At 41.2% G+C, this 18,788-nt stretch overlaps 1 protein-coding gene across 1 annotated transcript; it reads left to right on the top strand.

The window, feature by feature from the left end:
- Positions 1–46: 46 nt before the first annotated feature.
- LOC117497144 lies at positions 47–17,944 on the top strand. Its single transcript, XM_034149054.1, has 14 exons — positions 47–275; positions 707–830; positions 3,467–3,603; positions 4,728–4,897; positions 6,964–7,159; positions 7,298–7,506; positions 8,762–8,847; positions 9,948–10,009; positions 10,201–10,444; positions 12,662–12,849; positions 13,238–13,276; positions 14,508–14,628; positions 15,765–15,906; positions 17,777–17,944. The coding sequence occupies exons 2-9, from the start codon at positions 707–709 to the stop codon at positions 10,300–10,302; spliced, it is 1,086 nt and encodes a 361-aa protein (XP_034004945.1). The 5' UTR covers positions 47–275; the 3' UTR covers positions 10,303–10,444; positions 12,662–12,849; positions 13,238–13,276; positions 14,508–14,628; positions 15,765–15,906; positions 17,777–17,944.
- The last annotated feature ends 844 nt before the right edge of the window (positions 17,945–18,788 follow it).

Genomic DNA, 18,788 nt, shown 5'->3' on the forward strand with positions numbered 1-18,788 from the left:
TATTTTGAAAGGGTCCCCACCGGAACATGTAACAAGGTAGCTGATGCTAACTTAAACTAGCGAACCACCAGAGGCATATTTAGCCTCTCGTTTGTACTGAAATATAATACTTTAGAGATTGTAAAAGTACATTTAGATAAAGCGAAGTAATACAAGTTGTTTGTGGGAACATTTTAGTGGAATAACAACGCGTTTCGAGCTGAGTTTATGTTAAACGTGACCGCTGGTGTAACGAGGATTTGTGTTTACCGGAAGCAGAATGTGCTAACGTGAAGGTGAGAAACAAAAATAATAATAATAATACATGGGATTTTTATAGCGCTTTTCCTAATGCTCAAAGACGCTTTAAATAAAATCAGAACATCTGAACATCAGCAGGAGAGGACTCTTTAAAGTAGAGACACTACCTACTGATATACACCTGAACATAAGCAGGAGAGGACTCTTTAAAGTAGAGACACTACATACTGATATACACCTGAACATCAGCAGGAGAGGACTCTTTAAAGTAGAGACACTACATACTGATATACACCTGAACATCAGCAGGAGAGGACTCTTTAAAGTAGAGATACTACATACTGATATACACCTGAACATCAGCAGGAGAGGACTCTTTAAAGTAGAGAATTAGATGTATTTTGTGATTGCATACGAGTTGAAGAGGTTAATCATTGATTTGTTTTATTTGTTTCTTCCCTCACAGATGCCTTCTTTTGAGTTGTTGAATAATGTGGAGCTTTTTGTGAAACATGGAAAGTTTCCTGCAGACGCTACAAAGAGCTGCAAGCAAGTCACCAAAGCTGCCAGCAAGAAGTTCATCTTTAAAGGTCATTTAGAGCAAAACACTGACAAGTTTACACTGAATTGCTTCATTTCATCCCACAGGCCATAAGACTGTTAAACACCTGAACTTTTGAAAGAACATCCATAACATTCATCTGTTACTTGCACTATTTCTATTATATTATATTATTATATTTTATTTGTATTTACTTGCACTATTTTATCTGTTTTATTGTGTTGCTCTGCTGGAGGAGCCTGTGACCTCAGATTTTCATTGTCATATCTACAATAACCGCTTACAAACCAAGTACTTTGCCGTACTTAGTTCCCAGTACTTAGTCCCGCCGAACTCTTTAGTCCCTGGAACTGTCCTAGTAGATCGTGTTCACACCGGAATAAGTCCCTGAGGGAGTATTACGCAAATGAAGCCGCTGACGTCACTTCTTATTCTTCTGCTTTGGGTTTAGTGGCAGGCCGCAAACAACTTCACGGCGTATACTGCCACCCGAAGTCCCGGAGTCCCGGGTAAATCGCCAGAAGCGCTGACACCTCCTCATCACTCCACTGCTCCCATGTTTTATTTTGTGTTGCCATAAGTTAGTCTCTCTCCTTTGGTGCGCTGGGATAATGCTAATAATGCTAATACAAGCAAATAAAATGGCAGCTTCACAAAACTTTTCGGAGTTTTACGGGGCGTGGTTTGCGATTCGCCCAGCCAATCAGAAATTGTTAGTGTGGCCGACACACCCACAAACCTTTTCTCCCCAGGAAAGTACCTACTCTCTAGCAGGGACTATCTGGGGGTGAAACGGTTCCCGAGAACTAAGTTCTAGTTCCAGATCTTTTTGGTGTGAAACCAAAATCCCAAGAATCGGAACTATTCCTGGGAAAAGTACTCCGGTATGAAAGCGCCTAATGTAGCTATGTACAAATGACAATAAAAGCCTTGAAACTTGAATCTATAAGAGAACATTTATCACTCAATGGTAGTCACCCTCTGTCTGAAACCAGAGCCAAGTCTGCTCTGATTGGTTAGCTGGCCGGCTCTGTTGTGATTGGTCCACTGCTTAAAAAATATTTTCTAAATTCTGAAAAAAGTAAAAATTCTGAAAAATAAAGATTCTGAGAAAAAATTCTAAATTCTGAGAAAAAATTCTAAATTCTGAGAAAAGTTCACAATTCAGAGAAAAAAGTCTAAGGTCGAATTCACACCAGCCTTGTATAGTCCGGTTGAATTGAACCCTGGTGCATTTACCCGTTTGGTGCGGTTTGTTTGGGTCGGTGTGAACGCAGTCCGAGACCTCTGAAGTGAACTAAACAACCGGACTCTGGTCCGTCTAAAAGAGGTGGTCTCGGAGCGCTTGCTAGTGAACTCTGGAGCGGATCATCGCTGGTGTGAACGCAGTCCGCACCAAAACATAGGAAGCGTAGTATTTACGAGTCACATGAACGCGGATGTCTTCCAAATCTTTAGCGAAATAATCTTTAGCGAAAGAGTCTTTCAAGAAAGTGAAGCAGGATGAAGTGTTGAACAGTGTCGTGTAAAGTAAAAATGCTCCGTCAACTACACATACAAGTCAGAGCCACCTGTCGTCGGTGAAACCTCCTCCTTACTGCAGAACGTCTCTCATTATGTGCTATAATGTTTTTTAACGGACGTTGTCTGATTATATAATCATATGCGCGGGCCACTAGAGTCTGTTGATCTCCAGATTAACAGCAGCATGAAAAGAACCTGCCGATACTCCATGGCGGAGGCTCCGGTAGAAATTGCCGGGATTTGCGTTTGAAAAAAAAGTTCAAAATCTGAGAAAAATCTGAGAAAAAGTTTTCTCTAGGAATTTTTACTTAAAGTGGACCTATCATGCTATATTTTAATAATATAGTGTAGGACCATACCTATATAAGGCATATTTATACTTTATTTTTTTCAAAATACCAAACAGATCATGCATTTTAGCCATGCCTCCTTTCGCTCAATTTGCACTTTTTTAGCCCTGTTTTTGCAAGGGCTGATTCTGTGAGCACAGCACCACCTACAGGTCTGGCATATGTACTACAGCGTCTCCAGCGCTTTCGAACGGCAATGGCCGTGGCTGTCTCCTCCTGATTGGTGGAGTTGGCCCAATAGCCGTAGCGCCACCGTCCTGACTTCAGGACAGTGTTCAAATCTGGATCAGTTTTTATCAGATCCGTTGCAGCCCCTTTTTTAGAGATTTGGGTATGGAGGAAAATAGAGAGGGTTGTGTTTTCTGACACTTGGTGAGTTCCCTGGAACACCGGGGACACATATTCATGTATAAAATACATACATTTTGCATGATAGGTCCCCTTTAAATCCCAGTTCTTTATTTGTCTCATATTGCAGCACCTCTTTTCACGCTCTGTCTGAAACCAGAGCCCAGTCTGCTCTGATTGGTTTACTGGCCGGCTCTGTTGTGATTGGTCAACCGCTTAGAGATGTCCCGCCCCTTAGCCTATCACGTACAATGTGTTGGAGCGCTAGCCAATAGGACTGTTGCAGCTGGTAAAGGTGGAACTATTTTCAGCTGATTTGTTTTAGTAGTAATTAAAGAACGTCTCTTTGTGCTATGGTACTTGAGTTACTTATTACTTTCCTCTATTAATCCACCTCACATAATACAATAACCTGAGTGTATTTCCTCTCTCTCTGCTGCAGATGGTTTTCTGTGGCGTCATTACAGGGGACGCCTGCTCCGAGTTGTAAAAAGTGACGAGGAGGTGAAGGAAATTATGATCCGTTTCCACGACAACAACAACCACGTCGGTAGGATTAAAGTAGTGAAGGAGATAATGGTGAGTTCATAGGATATCATCAGAGCTGGGAAGTAACTAAGTACATTTACTCGGTACTTAAGTACAATTTAGAGATACTTGTACTTTACTTGAGTATTTCAATGTTTTGCTACTGTGTACTTTTACTCCACTACATGTATTTAATACCTTTAGTTACTTCACAGATGTGGATGAATGATGTGAAATATAACCAAGTGTTAAATCAGACTTTAGTTCCACCTGGAGTAAATCCACAAGCTACCCTGCAGTATACAAAGTCATTCAAACTAGCTGCACCTTTACCAGCTTTGAGAACACTTTCATGATCAATCATTATAAAACATATCATATATATTATTCTGAAATGGACCAATCTGCACAATGACTACTTTTACTGTCGCTACTTTCACTATATTTTGATGAGAATACTTTTATACTTTTACTTGAGGAACATTTTGAATGCAGGACTTTTACTGTAACAGAGTATTCCTACACTCTGGTACTTCTACTTTTACTCAAGTACAAGATCTGAGTACTTCTACTTTTACTCAAGAACAAGATCTGAGTACTTCTACTTTTACTCAAGTACAAGATCTGAGTACTTCTACTTTTACTCAAGCACAAGATCTGAGTACTTCTACTTTTACTCAAGTACAAGATCTGAGTACTTCTACTTTTACTCAAGTACAAGATTTGAGTACTTCTACTTTAACTCAAGTAGAAGATCTGAGTACTTATACTTTTACTCAAGTACAAGATCTGAGTACTTCTACTTTTACTCAAGTACAAGATCTGAGTACTTCTACTTTTACTCAAGTACAAGATCTGAGTACTTCTACTTTTACTCAAGTACAAGATCTGAGTACTTCTACTTTTACTCAAGCACAAGATCTGAGTACTTCTACTTTTACTCAAGTACAAGATCTGAGTACTTCTACTTTTACTCAAGTACAAGATTTGAGTACTTCTACTTTAACTCAAGTACAAGATCTGAGTACTTCTACTTTTACTCAAGTACAATATTTGACTTACCCGAGTACTTCTCCCACCTATGGATATCCTTTTGATCTACAGAACAAATAGTTTAGGATAATATGGTGAACAAAAAGTACATAAAATGACGTGTTTTTCTTCTGTTTTTGCAGCTGATGTTTTACTGGGTTGGAGTGACGGAGGTCGCGAAGGCCTGGATCAATAAGTGTGAAGTTTGTCAGAACCGAGTTCTTCCAGAAACCAAAAAACCCTCGGTCCAGTTCTGCTTTGTCTACGGCTGCGAATCCTCCAGCTCCATCTACCCCGAACTCAGCTTCCACAGGTTAAACACCACCTTTTGATGATATGTTAAAAAACAAAGATTGGTCTGATTAAAAAGGACATCATCTGCTTGTTTTCAGGCTTATATTTGTGTTTTGTTCCTCTACTGTTACCTGTTTACATCCTGATCAGAGTGCTTTAAAGAGATAATGAAATCAGGTTATGCTAAAAAAAAATTCATCCAACAAATACTTTAAAAAAGCTGTGTGTGTCGTAATATGCTGATGATGTTATTCTCTGCCTGTCAAACGTGGCAAAGTCATTATCAATTATTAAGTTATTCAGACTCATTTTGAGTAAACTGTTTTTCAAGATTTCAAGACATGCGGGAAGATCTGAAAAGCAGTTGGTCAGTGTTAGAAAAATCTCACTGGTTCCCGGCTTGAGCTTTAGGCTGCAGCCACACGAGAACGGTAACGCAAACGAACCGAAATCGTTATCAAAAAAGTCTTCCGTCCACACGCAATAGGCACCAGACACGTGTCCGTTCACATGAGACCGCTCGAAAGCGCTGGAGACGCTGTAGTACATATGCCGGGCCTGTAAGTGGCGCTGTAAGTCCGCCAACAAAATACACCAAAAGCAGCGAAGAAGACTCAAAATTATGCATTTTTCTCAAATTCTGACTTTTAAAAAAATCTGACTTTTTTTTTCAAAATTCTGACTTTTTTCCTCAAAATGACAAAATTCTGACTTTTTCTCTCAAATTCACAAAATTCTGTATTTTTCTGAATACTTAAAAATGTTAATAATCACTGGTCCCCGGCTTGAACTTCAATCTCAGGATCCATGTATCTGTGATCCTCTCCAGAATGGAAGGAGTCATCACATACAGAGCATCAACTAGTTCCTGAACAGTGTCCTTCACATGCTGATATCCAAGAGAGGGAGTTACACAGTCACAAGATGGAGGAATAGAAAGCAGTATTCAATGTTTTACTTCAGATTAGCTCCACGTCAGAAATGAGCATGCTTGTCATATGTCTATCTCCATAGAGGCTGAATCATCATGTTTAATCACATAGCTATCATATGCCTCAAACAGTCCTGATGCTCTTCTAGGTAATCATACATCCTGTCATGTACAAAATACTGACTTTTTTTCCAAAATGTTGGCTTTTTTTCCAAAATGTTGGCTTTTTTCTCAAGAGAATTCGAAAAATCTCAAAATTGTGACTTTTTCTCAAAAATCTGACTTTTTCTCAAAAATCTGACTTTTTCTCAAAAATCACAAAATTCAGACTTTTTTGCAAAAATCTCAAAAGTCAGTTTTTCTCAAAAGTTCTGACTTTTTCTCAAAAATGCTGACTTTTTCTCAAAATCTAAAAATTCTAACTTTCTAAAAATCTCCAAAATCTGAGTTGTTCTCCAAAATCAGATTTCTTCAAAAAATTATGACTTTTTCTTAAAATTATGACTTGTTCTAAAAATTATGACTTTTTCTTAAAACTATGACTTTTTCTAAAAATTATGACTTTTTCTAAAAATTATGACTTTCTCAAAAATCTCAAAATTAAGACTTTTTCTCAAAATCATGACTTTTTCTCAAATTCTAAAAATTATGACTTTCTCTGAATACTTAAAAAGTGTAATAATCACTCGTCACCAGCTTGAGCTTCAACATCAGGATCCATGTATCTGTGATCCTCTCCAGAATGGAAGTAGTCATCACATACAGAGCATCAACTAGTTCCTGAACAGTGTCCTTCACATGCTGATATCCAAGAGAGGGAGTTACACAGTCACAAGATGGAGGAATAGAAAGCAGTATTCAATGTTTACTTCAGATTAGCTCCACGTCAGAAATGATCATGCTTGTCATATGTCTATCTCCATAGAGGCTGAATCATCATGTTAATCACATAGCTATCATATGCCTAAAACAGTCCTGATGCTCTTCTAGGTAATCATACATCCTGTCATGTTCACAGCTACAGTTGGGATACCTTTTGATATCATGTGTACTCTCATGTTGGAAGAGGACATTCAGTGTTTTCCCAACAGTCAGCAAATCTAAGAGATCTGAAGTTTCCTCTGTTCAGTTATTTTAAAAGTTAATCTCTGCAGGTTTCCAGAAGATAAAGAGATCCGGCAGAGATGGTTGTCGGTGGCTCAGAGAGATGAAAACTCTCTGAGATCAAACTCTTTTCTCTGCTCCAAACACTTTGAGCCGTCTTGCTTCACTCTGAGCAACGAGGTTCAGCTGACTCTATCACCTGACGCCGTGCCGACCATCATCCCAGAGACAGAGCAGGAGGACCAGGTGACACAACGCAAGACACACGTTATTATTATTGAACATTATTAATAATATTGCACATGTTATATAGCTTATACATTTTGCAGTGCATAAATCATCAATTAAAGCCTATTTGAATCTGTCATCCTTCTTGTTTTCCAGGTCCCTGTCCCCTCAGAGGAGGACTTCCTGTTCTCTAACAGCCTGGAAGACCTCTTCTCCAAAATCTCTTCTCCTCCTTCCGCCATGGAGCTCCAGGAGCATCAGTACTGCCTCCAGGACCCAGAACCCACAGAGACCCACAAAGACATGGAGCAGAAGAGGAGGTTCCTCAATGAGTCCAGCTTCAAGGTGTTCAACCACATCGCCAGGTACATCATGACATTACATTACATGACATGACATGACATTACATGACATTACATGACATTACATTACATTACATTACATTACAGGACAGGACATGACATTACATTACATTACATTTACATTACATACAGACATGACATTACATTACATGACATTACATTACATCACATGACATCACATGACATGACATTACATCACATGACATGACATGACATGACATGACATGACATTACATGTTACTTGTTAGACGCTTTTATCCAAAGCGACTTATGGCGCATTTCCACTACACAGCCTCGCTCGGCCCCGCTCGGTATGGCTAGGCCTCGTTAGGACTGGCTCACTTTATGGCACATTTCCATTACAGTTTAGGAACTGGGGCAGTATCTATAGTAACGCAGTGTAGGCGGAGCCGTGACGTCATCTTCAGAGAACCCCAGAAAAACAACACAGCCGTTAGCTGTTAGCACTCAGAGCTCACAGCTCCTCATATCAGTTCAGAAACTAGACCAAAGTGAAACAAGTACAAACCACAGACTGCCTGTGTCATGGTGAATACAGTCGCTGCTTTATTTATGTCTGTAGGCCGTTGTTGTGAGTGTGGACGGTCGGAGCATATACTGCGTTAGCTTAGCCAATCTCCATTCAGCAAACACGCATTTTAAAAGGTTTTTCTCCTGCCGTCTGTCTGCAGACTTGTCAAAGCATTAATTCATGGTTTTTACTAACCGGTATCAGTATGTTGTTACTTCTGCATCATTTTGAAACGTGTATTACAATTAAATCACGGTCAAATATGTCCATCTTGTTTGTAGTTGTAGCCCCCTTGCCAGCGATGCTCTCTCTAGTTAGCATACTCAGCCCGACTCAGCCTCGTTGTCTCTGGCCCTAGACCCACGATTTTATGAGGCCAGAAAAACTGTGAATTAGGACCCCGCCGGCCGGTACTAGGCCAAGTGGAAACGCAACCAAAGACGGGCCGCTGACGTCACAGCTCTCTTAAACCGTGCTCCGCGCTGTAGTGGAAACGCGCCATTACATACTCAGTACTGTGGCAATCCCCACAGGAGCACTTTGGGGGTGGAAGTGTCTCAGGGACACAACGACATGCTGACTGCAGTGGGGTTTGAACCTGTGACCCCCTGATCCCAACAGCAACTCACTAACCCACTGCGGCCACACACATCACATGACCCCTTTAAAGTGTTACAAGATGCATTTTGTTCTGATTGAATTAAATGTTTTTATTGCGTCCTGCAGGTATCTGAGCCACAGAGTCTTACCGATGCAAAACAGGAAAGGCATTAGTAGTTTGAAAAGGATGACCAACCGCTTTGCGCTAAAAGGTGAGTAGAAAGAGTGATAACACTTATTTAATCCGTCTCTTTTTATCCTCAATTAACCAGATTATAGCAGCTGACTTAAGATAAATTACTTAAGAAGCAGAGGTGGGAAGTATTCGAGTACAAATACTGTACTTAAGTACATGTTTCTGGTATCAGTACTTTACTCCACTACTTATTTTTCTGACCACTTTTTACTTTCTACTTCTACATGTGAACACAAATACCTGTACTTTCTACTTCTTACATGTTGAACACAAATACCTGTACTTTCTTACTTCTTACATGTTTGAACACTAATACCTGTACTTTCTACTTCTTACATGTTGAACACAAATACCTGTACTTTCTACTTCTTACATGTTGAACACAAATACCTGTACTTTCTACTTCTTACATGTTGAACCAAATACCTGTACTTTCTACTTCTTACATGTTGAACACTAATACCTGTCTTTCTACTTCTTACATGTTGAACACAAATACCTGTACTTTCTACTTCTTACATGTTGAACCCAAATACCTGTACTTTCTACTTCTTACATGTTGAACCCAAATACCTGTACTTTCTACTTCTCACATTTCCCAAACAGGCTGGTTCCTTTAGTTTTGAATGTGTGTTTGGTGGCGTGATCATTATTATTTAGAGTCATTGCGTGCCTATTGATTTGAACACGATCCGTGTATCCATCATTTCCTGGTCTTCTCTAAGAAGAGGGACCAATGAAAACGTTGTCATGTTGCCGTTGTTCAGCATGGAAACATTCATTAGCTAACAATGACATTATTGTTCTATTAATATAAAGGGAGGTCAGGTACTCTTTAAAACAGCTGCTAGTTATGGGTACTTTTTTACTGAAGTACATTTCAAAGCCTCTTTACTTTGACTTGAGTAAAGAAGTTTAGTCAGAGTACTTCTACTTTCACCAGAGTATTTTTAAACACGAGTATCTGTACTTCTACTTGAGCAAAGGTTGTGTTGTACTTCTACTTAGTAAAGGATGTGTGTACTTCTACTTGAGTAAAGGATGTGTGTACTTCTACTTGAGTAAAGGATGTGTACTTTGCCCTCTCTGATAAAAAGCATTTCTCTTGTGTTTCAGACGGTGTGCTGATGTACACTATAGTCTCTCCTCCTGTCAGAGTGCTACGCAGCAGAGAAGAGGTTAGCAAGATTTAAATATATATAACATCTTAATGAATCCTGTATCAACATCTTAAAAAAGATTGAGCTCTTTCCTGTCTTATGTTCCACTTTCTAGCAAGTAAATGCCAAAAACACCCTTAAAAAAATACAAAAAAGACTTTTAAAAGACTTTTAAAAGAACCATAAGTTTTCTGTCTTTTGTTCGACAGGTAAACTCGATCTTGCGTCAGTTCCACGACGACCCAGGATCACTCTGCGCTGGTTTTCTGCCAGAGAGAGATCACGAAGCGGTTTCTTCTGGGCCAGAATGACCCGGGACTTGGCCCGCCTGATGATCTCTGCGTCAGACCTGCATGGAACAGAACCAAGAGGGAGGTGGCTCCGCTGCAGCATGAGGAGCTGCACCAACAGCTGTGGGCCGGTGGAGAGAGGCCTGGGGCTCACCTTCCACAAGTAGGAGGGGTTCTGTCCAGATTAAGGGTCTTTAAGTTATCCTGTAAGAAGAGGAACAGACAATGTGGTTAGAGAGATAACTGGCTGTCTTAAAGTTCCCCTATCATACTGCTTCTCATCAATATATCACAGGTCTCAGATATATCCAGAGCCTGTCTCTGATTGGCCTGAAACACCAAACAGATCATTGCAGCATTACCCATAATGCCCTTTGTTTCAGCCCTGTTTCCAAAGTGCTGATTCTCTGTCTGTTACTTTAGATGAAAATAAGGAGCCCCTCCCCACGCCCCTCTGAGAGAGATTTGGTTAAAAAGAACTCAATGGTGCTCTAGGAGGAGATTCAGGTGATAAGGGGGGGGGGGGGGTTACCTTGGTTGCTGATTGGCTAATGGTTACACAAGACAAAACATCGTTATGACATCATCAAGTGGCCAAAATCTGATCAGTCATTTGATGTAGAAGAACATGAGAAGAGGGGACACATGTTGATGAGAAGAGACATGAAGAACAGGGACACATGTTGATGTAGAAGAGACATGAAGAAGAGGGGACACATGTTGATGTAGAAGAGACATGAAGAGGGGACACATGTTGATGTAGAAGAGACATGAAGAAGAGGGGACACATGTTGATGTAGAAGAGACATGAAGAAGAGGGGACACATGTTGATGTAGAAGAGACATGAGAAGAGGGGACACATGTTGATGTAGAAGAGACATGAAGAAGAGGGGACACATGTTGATGTAGAAGAGACATGAAGAAGAGGGGACACATGTTGATGAAGAAGAGACATGAAGAAGAGGGGACACATGTTGATGTAGAAGAGACATGAAGAAGAGGGGACACATGTTGATGTAGAAGAGACATGAAGAAGAGGGGACACATGTTGATGTAGAAGAGACATGAAGAAGAGGGGACACATGTTGATGTAGAAGAGACATGAAGAAGAGGGACACATGTTGATGAAGAAGAGACATGAGAAGAGGGGACACATGTTGATGTAGAAGAGACATGAAGAAGAGGGGACACATGTTGATGTAGAAGAGACATGAAGAAGAGGGGACACATGTTGATGTAGAAGAGACATGAAGAAGAGGGGACACATGTTGATGTAAGAGACATGAAGAAGAGGGGACACATGTTGATGAGAAGAGACATGAAAAGGGGACACATGTTGATGTAGAAGAGACATGAAGAAGAGGGGACACATGTTGATGTAGTAGAGACATGAAGAAGAGGGGACACATGTTGATGTAGAAGAGACATGAAGAAGAGGGGACACATGTGATGTAGAAGAGACATGAAGAAGAGGGGACACATGGTGATGTAGAAGAGACATGGAGAAGAGGGGACACATGTTGATTGTAGAAGAGACATGAAGAGACAGGGCGGAAGGGGACACATGTTGATGTAGAAGAGGACATGAAGAAGAGGGGACACATGTTGATGTAGAAGAGACATGAAGAAGAGGGGACACATGTTGATGTAGAAGAGACATGAAGAAGAGGGGGAAACATGTGATGTAGAAGAGACATGAGAAGAGGGGACACATGTTGATGTAGAAGAGACATGAAGAAGAGGGGACCATGTTTGATGTAGAAGAGACATGAAGAAGAGGGGGACACATGTTGATGTAGAAGAGACATGAAGAAGAGGGACACATGTTGATTGTAGAAGAGACATGAAGAAGAAGACGGGACAGGGGCCACATGTTGATGTAGAAGAGACATGAAGAAGAGGGGACACGATGTTGATGTATGTAAGACGACATGAAGATAGGGGACACATGTTGATTTGTAGAAGAGACAGAAGAGAGGGGACACATGTTGATGTAGAAGAGACGTGAAGAAGGGGATTTTTGCATGACAGGTGACCTTTAATATTGACCATTGGGTTTATTCAAATATCTATCATGCCTCTACATGTAAATGGACCTCCTTAAAAAGTCATCAAATTAACCACAATCTCAATTCTGAGGATTTGTCCTATCGGTTTTTGTCTAAATGTATTTACGCTGCTTTTTATTATATTTATTAATACATAGCACTTTGGTTCAACTCTGTTGTTTTTAAATGTGCTATATAAATAAAGTTGGATTGGATGTATTCTCATGGTAAACCAGTCATCAGAGGAGTGGCAAATCAGCTTCTAGAGTTAAATGCTGTCTTTATCTGAATGCTTTTTTGAAACTATCTATTCATCCTCCTTCTCCTCCAGGTTTCCTCTGGACGAACACCTCTTCTTCATCAGTGGAGAAGGCGGTCGGTTCGTCCCAACTGGTTTCCTCGTCTCGGATCGTCCGTTTGTTCGTCCCATTTCAGCGAGGATGCTTCGATCGCAGCGGGAGATAGTGACGGTCCGATCAGACGCCGTGCCGACACTCATGGTTGCACGGAAACCAAGAGGTGAGAGAGGCAAGAGACTCTTTGCACGTCAAAATGTGAGAGTGGAGGTACAAGTGCAGTCTGCAGAATTAATAACAATTCTACTGTGCTGCCTGTCGGACTTCTTTTATTACTCTCTGAAGCGCTAGAAGATTGTGTTGTGTCACAAACTGAAAGCCCAAGTTATTTGACTGCCACCTAACTGATATATATAAGTACTAATAATAATACCAAAATGGTTGTAGTCCTTGTTTTAAAGTGGTTCGACCCTCCTTTTTAAGCTATATATGTTAGCAGGCTGTTAACTGTTTTGAATTGGTATCATCCTGGTTGATTGCACTAATTGTAATTAATTCATTAAATGTAGCTTAATTAATTAATTATAATGTAATGTGTCTTTTCCCCTCAGACTCCACTCACAGGACCGACCCAGCCTGCAGTGGATGAGGTTTGATCATTTGGGGTTTAGCTAAATATTGTATGTTACTATGGAATGAGAGCATGGATAATAACAACTGGATACAGCGTGGGAGGCGGGGTCTCGTTCATTCCTATGAGAGTTGCTCATTGGCGCATGAAGACAAAATGGCCCAACTTTTGAGGAGAGCGAAACGTCACGAAAGTATTCATATAATCATATAAGTCCGTTCTTATTGTGCATCCATGGGTAAAGGTAAAACTCATGTAGTACTGAACACGTCACATGAACGTGCCGGGCGGCGTGGGTTAGATCTGCGTTCATAATGCCGAGGAAGATAACTCTCAGAATAACGTTATTAGCACATTTTACAACTTGAGGACCGAATGTTTTTAATAAGGGTTATACAAACGTTCATACTGGGTAGATTATTTAGTTTAAAAAAAATTATCCAACGATTTACAGACGTCTCTTTCCCAATGTTAGTCGATGGGAAAAAGTCTTTCCGGGCCCAGCGACTGATACGGAAGTGTAGTACCGCCGTTTGGCCACAACGAATATTTTCCTCAGAGTCCAGCGCACTTCCTGGGGGCTTGGATGAGAGTAACACATGCGTCACTTCTGGGCAAAAATTACGGCCCCGCCCACTTTTGGGGAAAACAACGCTGTCATTTGAATGGCGATTCGAACGTAAAATCTGGAATTATTTTAATGTTTGAGGTGCAATAAACGACACAGCAGCTTGTTGGCATGATAAAAACTATTATTTTCCGCCTCGCTCATGAGAGTAACAGCTGGCGAAATTACGGCCTCGCCTACTGATTTAATTGAACCCTAATCGAGCCCGATTGTCGATTTTCAAATGATTTATGTAATGGTTTGCCATCGTAATCGGGCTCTTTGAAGATCCACAAATCCACGGTTTTCAAACATTTCTGATCGGATTGGCAAAAACTTCAGAATGTGTATTGATCGCCATTCAGATGACCGCGTTTGTTTTCCCCAAAAGTGGGCGGGGCTGTAATTTTCGCCCAGAAGTGACGTAGGTGTTACTCTCATGTATAAACGAATAAATAAATCCAGCGATAATAAATCCAGAAATATATAGATAAACAGAATTTATTTATACTGTATGTCATGATCCAGCCTCCATATGTTACAGCAGAATTACAAACAAATCTGTCAAATCAAATCCTGATGCCCTTCCCCCTGTGTACTGCCACTCACTGCATGTCATTTAATCTTTTAATTGTGTGTGTAGACTTATTTCTCTAAGTACGACGCGGTGGAGCTTTACCTGATTAAACGCACTTATCCTCCTGGACTGAGCTACGTGGAGAAAAACACCTTCAGGAGGTTCTGCAAGAGGTACTGCATCAAAGGTGAGTCCAAACTAAACCCAAACAGATTCAGAATAAACGTCTACAACAGGTCTTTAGATTACTCCTGGAGATCTTTAGTATCAAAGGAAGGCGGTTTTTAAACATGTACGATACTTAAATGTCTGGAACAAGTATTGTGATTTGTAGTTTTCTCAGATGATGTTTTGCTTTGTATCGAGGGGTTAAAGACAACATAAGATAGGGAAACAGTGCTTTTTTAAAACAAAACAACAGTCATGATGTCTTCTCTGTTGCTATGTAATTGGGAAGTATGCAACGGGGTTTTTCTGAGAGTATAATGGCGCATTTCCACTACAGCGCGGTTTTAAGCGTGGTTGCGTTTTCCACTAGGCGTAGTTCCGGCTAATGGGTACTTTTTCACAGTTTTTCTGGCTCTCCAAAATCCCAGGTTCTTTCCGGGCCAACAACCGGGCTGAGTGTGCTAAACTAGTGAGAGAATCGCTGGCAAGGGGGCTACAACTACAACAAAATGAACATATTTGACCGTGATTTAATTGTAAGACACGTTTCAAAATGATGCCGAAGTAACAACATACTGATACCGGTTAGTAAAAACCATGAATTAATGCTTTGACAAGTCTGCAGACAGACGGCAGGCGAAAAACCTTTTAAAATGCGTGTTTTCTGAATGGAGATCGGCTAAGCTAACGCAGTATATGCTCCGACCGTCCACACTCACAACAACGGCCTATACAGACATAAATAAAGCAGCGACTGTATTCACCATGACACAGACAGTCTGTGGTTTGTACTTGTTTCACTTTTGTCTAGTTTCTGAACAGATATGAGGAGCTGTGAGCTCTGAGTGCTAACAGCTAACGGCTGATGTTGGTTTTGTGTTTCGCATTGAAGATGACGTCACGGCTCCGCCTACACTGCGTTACTATAGTTACTGCCCCAGCTACTAAACTGTAATGGAAACGCAGCATAAAGTGAGTCTGGCCTACCAAGGCCTAACAAGGCCTAACGAGGCCATAAGACACTTTTTAAAGAACCCTCACAACAAAAGTGTCATCAGGATTAGCTTCATATAATACCTAACTTTCCAAATGCAACCTCACGATCCTCTGCGTGAGGTTTCATTGAATGTAATCACCTGTTCCTCTCTCTCTCAGGTGATTCTCTGCACACAGAGAGAGGAAACCGGCTGTGTTTGGTCCTCAGGAGCCGGAAGAAAGTGGAAGAAGCTCTGCTGGATTTTCACGACGAGTTGAACCACCTCAACGTCAACAAGTGTCTCCGACTGCTCAACGAAAGGTGAGCGGGGATCTCATAACGTCTCTTAATCGAGATTAAATTAAACTTTCTTCATCTCACTAAGACACACAAGAGTACACTGACACAAACTACTTCTGTCTCTTCATCGCTTTTATCACTTCAAGTCGTTTGTAACATTAAATCAACCGATAACTGACTGCAAATTCAACAAATTCAACTTTGAGATTAAGGTTTAAACACCGATTTGTTATTCTTTTAAGTCTATTTAACCAAACACATTGGTGTTTATCGATGTTGTACCATCCTGAAACTGTATGAGCACCTTTTAAGAGTAAGAAATTAAACGTTTAGTTACTTGTTGTTATACCTGTAGGTTCTTAAAATGTAGATTATGCTTAAAGGTAGGGTCGGTAAATTTGGAGAAACCGGCTCGAGATCGCTAGAATTTGAAAATACACAACCGGAGAAAATCTGCCACTTCCTTACAGAGCCCCGCCTCCAACACACACGAACGCGCACATGACCAATGAGGGCACGAGATAAAGTTTGTGCACAGATGGAAGGCTGACAGGCAGGTAGGCCATCAGTTACTTTAGCCGGGCCGGCTCAGATGATTGGTCGTGCTTTTTACAGTACTACGGCTTCCACAGATGATATTTTTTAATGGATTTTTTTGTCAAAGCACTTCAGATATTCATTGCTATCGGGATGTATTTAAGAGCATTCCATGGATATAATAACAAGTGTATCTCGAGCCGGTTTCTCAAACTTACCTACCCCACCTTTAAATTTGAAGGTGTATTTATATAATACCAAGCTGTTGTATTTATCAGAATCAGAATACTTGTATTAGTCCCACAGAGGGGAGCCACAGACAGCTTCATCTAGCATGCTGAAGAATTAGCAGCCAGGAATATATTGCACAGTAATTAACGGTATATATACATATTGCACATATTGCGCGGAGGCGTGTGGCGCAGTGGTCTAGTGCGTTGGTGTTGGGATCAGGGGAGCACAGGTTCAAACCCCTCTGCAGTCAGCATGTCGTTGTGTCCCTGTGGCGGCAGTGCCGCTGGAGCACAGGTTCAAACCCCACTGCAGTCAGCATGTCGTTGTGTCCCTGTGGCGCAGTGGACTGGAGCACAGGTTCAAACCCCACTGCAGTCAGCATGTCGTTGTGTCCCTGCTGGCGCAGTGCACTGGAGCACAGGTTCAAACCCCACTGCAGTCAGCATGTCGTTGTGTCCCTGTGGCGCAGTGGCCTGGAGCACAGGTTCAAACCCCACTGCAGTCAGCATGTCGTTGTTGTCCCCTGTGGCGGCAGTGGACTGCTGGAGCACAGGTTCAAACCCCACTGCAGTCAGCATGTCGTAGTGGCGCAGTGGACTGGAGCACAGGTTCAAACCCCACTGCAGTCAGCATGTCGTTGTGTTCCTGTGGCGCAGTGGAATGGAGCACAGGTTCAAACCCCACTGCAGTCAGCATGTCGTTGTGTCCCTGTGGCGCAGTGCTCTGGAGCACAGGTTCAAACCCCTCTGCAGTCAGCATGTCGTTGTGTCCCTGTGGCGCAGTGGCCTGGAGCACAGGTTCAAACCCCACTGCAGTCAGCATGTCGTTGTGTCCCTGTGGCGCAGTGGACTGGAGCACAGGTTCAAACCCCACTGCAGTCAGCATGTCGTTGTGTCCCTGTGGCGCAGTAGCCTGGAGCACAGGTTCAAAACCCCACTGCAGTCAGCATGTCGTTGTGTCCCTGAGACACTTCACCCCAAATTGCTCCTGTGGGGATTGTCCACAGTACTCAGTATGTAAGTCTCTTTGGATAAAAGCGTTCTAACAAGTAACATGTAATGTAATGTAATATTGCACATAGTTAGTATATCCAATAACCAGCTCATGATGTCATCATCAGGTACTTCTGGAAAACCATGAGGCCTGATGTGGTTCAGTGGATCAACAAATGCTCAGAGTGCAGTAGGAAGACCAAGAAGAAGAAGAAACAAGGAAGACCACCAACAGGAACATTTCAATCTCCTCTGCAGACGCTGAGACCTCCACACACTCCTGAGGATTCAGACAGGTGTGTGTCTGCTGTAGAGTGTGTGTCTGCTGTAGAGTGTATTTGGATTGTTAGATATACTGTAGTAACAGTGTCAGCACCACGATTACATAACGTTGTATTAGTTAAAAGTATAAGTAAACGGTAACAAGGGTAATTTGTTGTCTCCCTTAACGTTACACACACAACATAAGTATTTTCCTTAGAAAGTAAGTAGCACTAGCTCAAAAGTTGTCTTCTTTAAATTAGACAACAACAACAAATGCAGTTTCTAATATCCAGGTCATTGTGGAGGAAACTCTGAAGAGAAACTGATAAATGATTCGTGGACAAAGTTTGTCTTTGTTATATTTAATAAAGTAATAAAGAAAGTCAGTATAAAATGAAATGGATCTGAAGTGCGGGAACAGAGCAGCTTCCTCCTCAGAGGAGAGAGAAGCTCTGCTGACGGTCTCTCTACATATTCATGAGAGGAAACAGCTGCTCCTACATCCCATCATTAAACCAGAAAACTTACATTTTAAGCATTTAAATCCCCCTGTACCTTTCCTTTAACCTCCTGAAATGTAAACCATTAATGTCTCTGTTAAACACACACAAGACTAACAATACAATTTAACAGAGTAAAAGGCAATCAGAGTATAAGACGATATGTTTTAAATGATTATATGATCATTTGACACGACATGTGATTCCTCTAAAGTGGTGGTCCGTGAGTATATTGGTCAAATTTCACATTTGAAATAAATAAATACATTTAAGTTTTCCGCACTCTTCCATTGCAGGAATATCTCTGCAATGGAGCGAGCTTGAGTTTCACTTTCGAATGCATGATATATGTCACGCATGTTTCCACGTGTTTGTA

The sequence above is a fragment of the Trematomus bernacchii genome, unplaced genomic scaffold (genome assembly GCF_902827165.1).
Source record: "Trematomus bernacchii unplaced genomic scaffold, fTreBer1.1, whole genome shotgun sequence".
Classification (NCBI taxonomy): Eukaryota; Metazoa; Chordata; class Actinopteri; order Perciformes; family Nototheniidae; genus Trematomus; species Trematomus bernacchii.

What these genes read in the sequence shown, in the direction of transcription:
- LOC117497144 (XM_034149054.1), top strand. Translation starts at nt 707, where the DNA reads ATGCCTTCTTTTGAGTTGTTGAATAATGTGGAGCTTTTTGTGAAACAT. An exon ending in AAGTAGTGAAGGAGATAATG is followed by an intron (nt 3,604 to 4,727) that starts GTGAGTTCATAG and finishes CTGTTTTTGCAG; the next exon opens with CTGATGTTTTACTGGGTTGG. An exon ending in CCCGAACTCAGCTTCCACAG is followed by an intron (nt 4,898 to 6,963) that starts GTTAAACACCAC and finishes TAATCTCTGCAG; the next exon opens with GTTTCCAGAAGATAAAGAGA.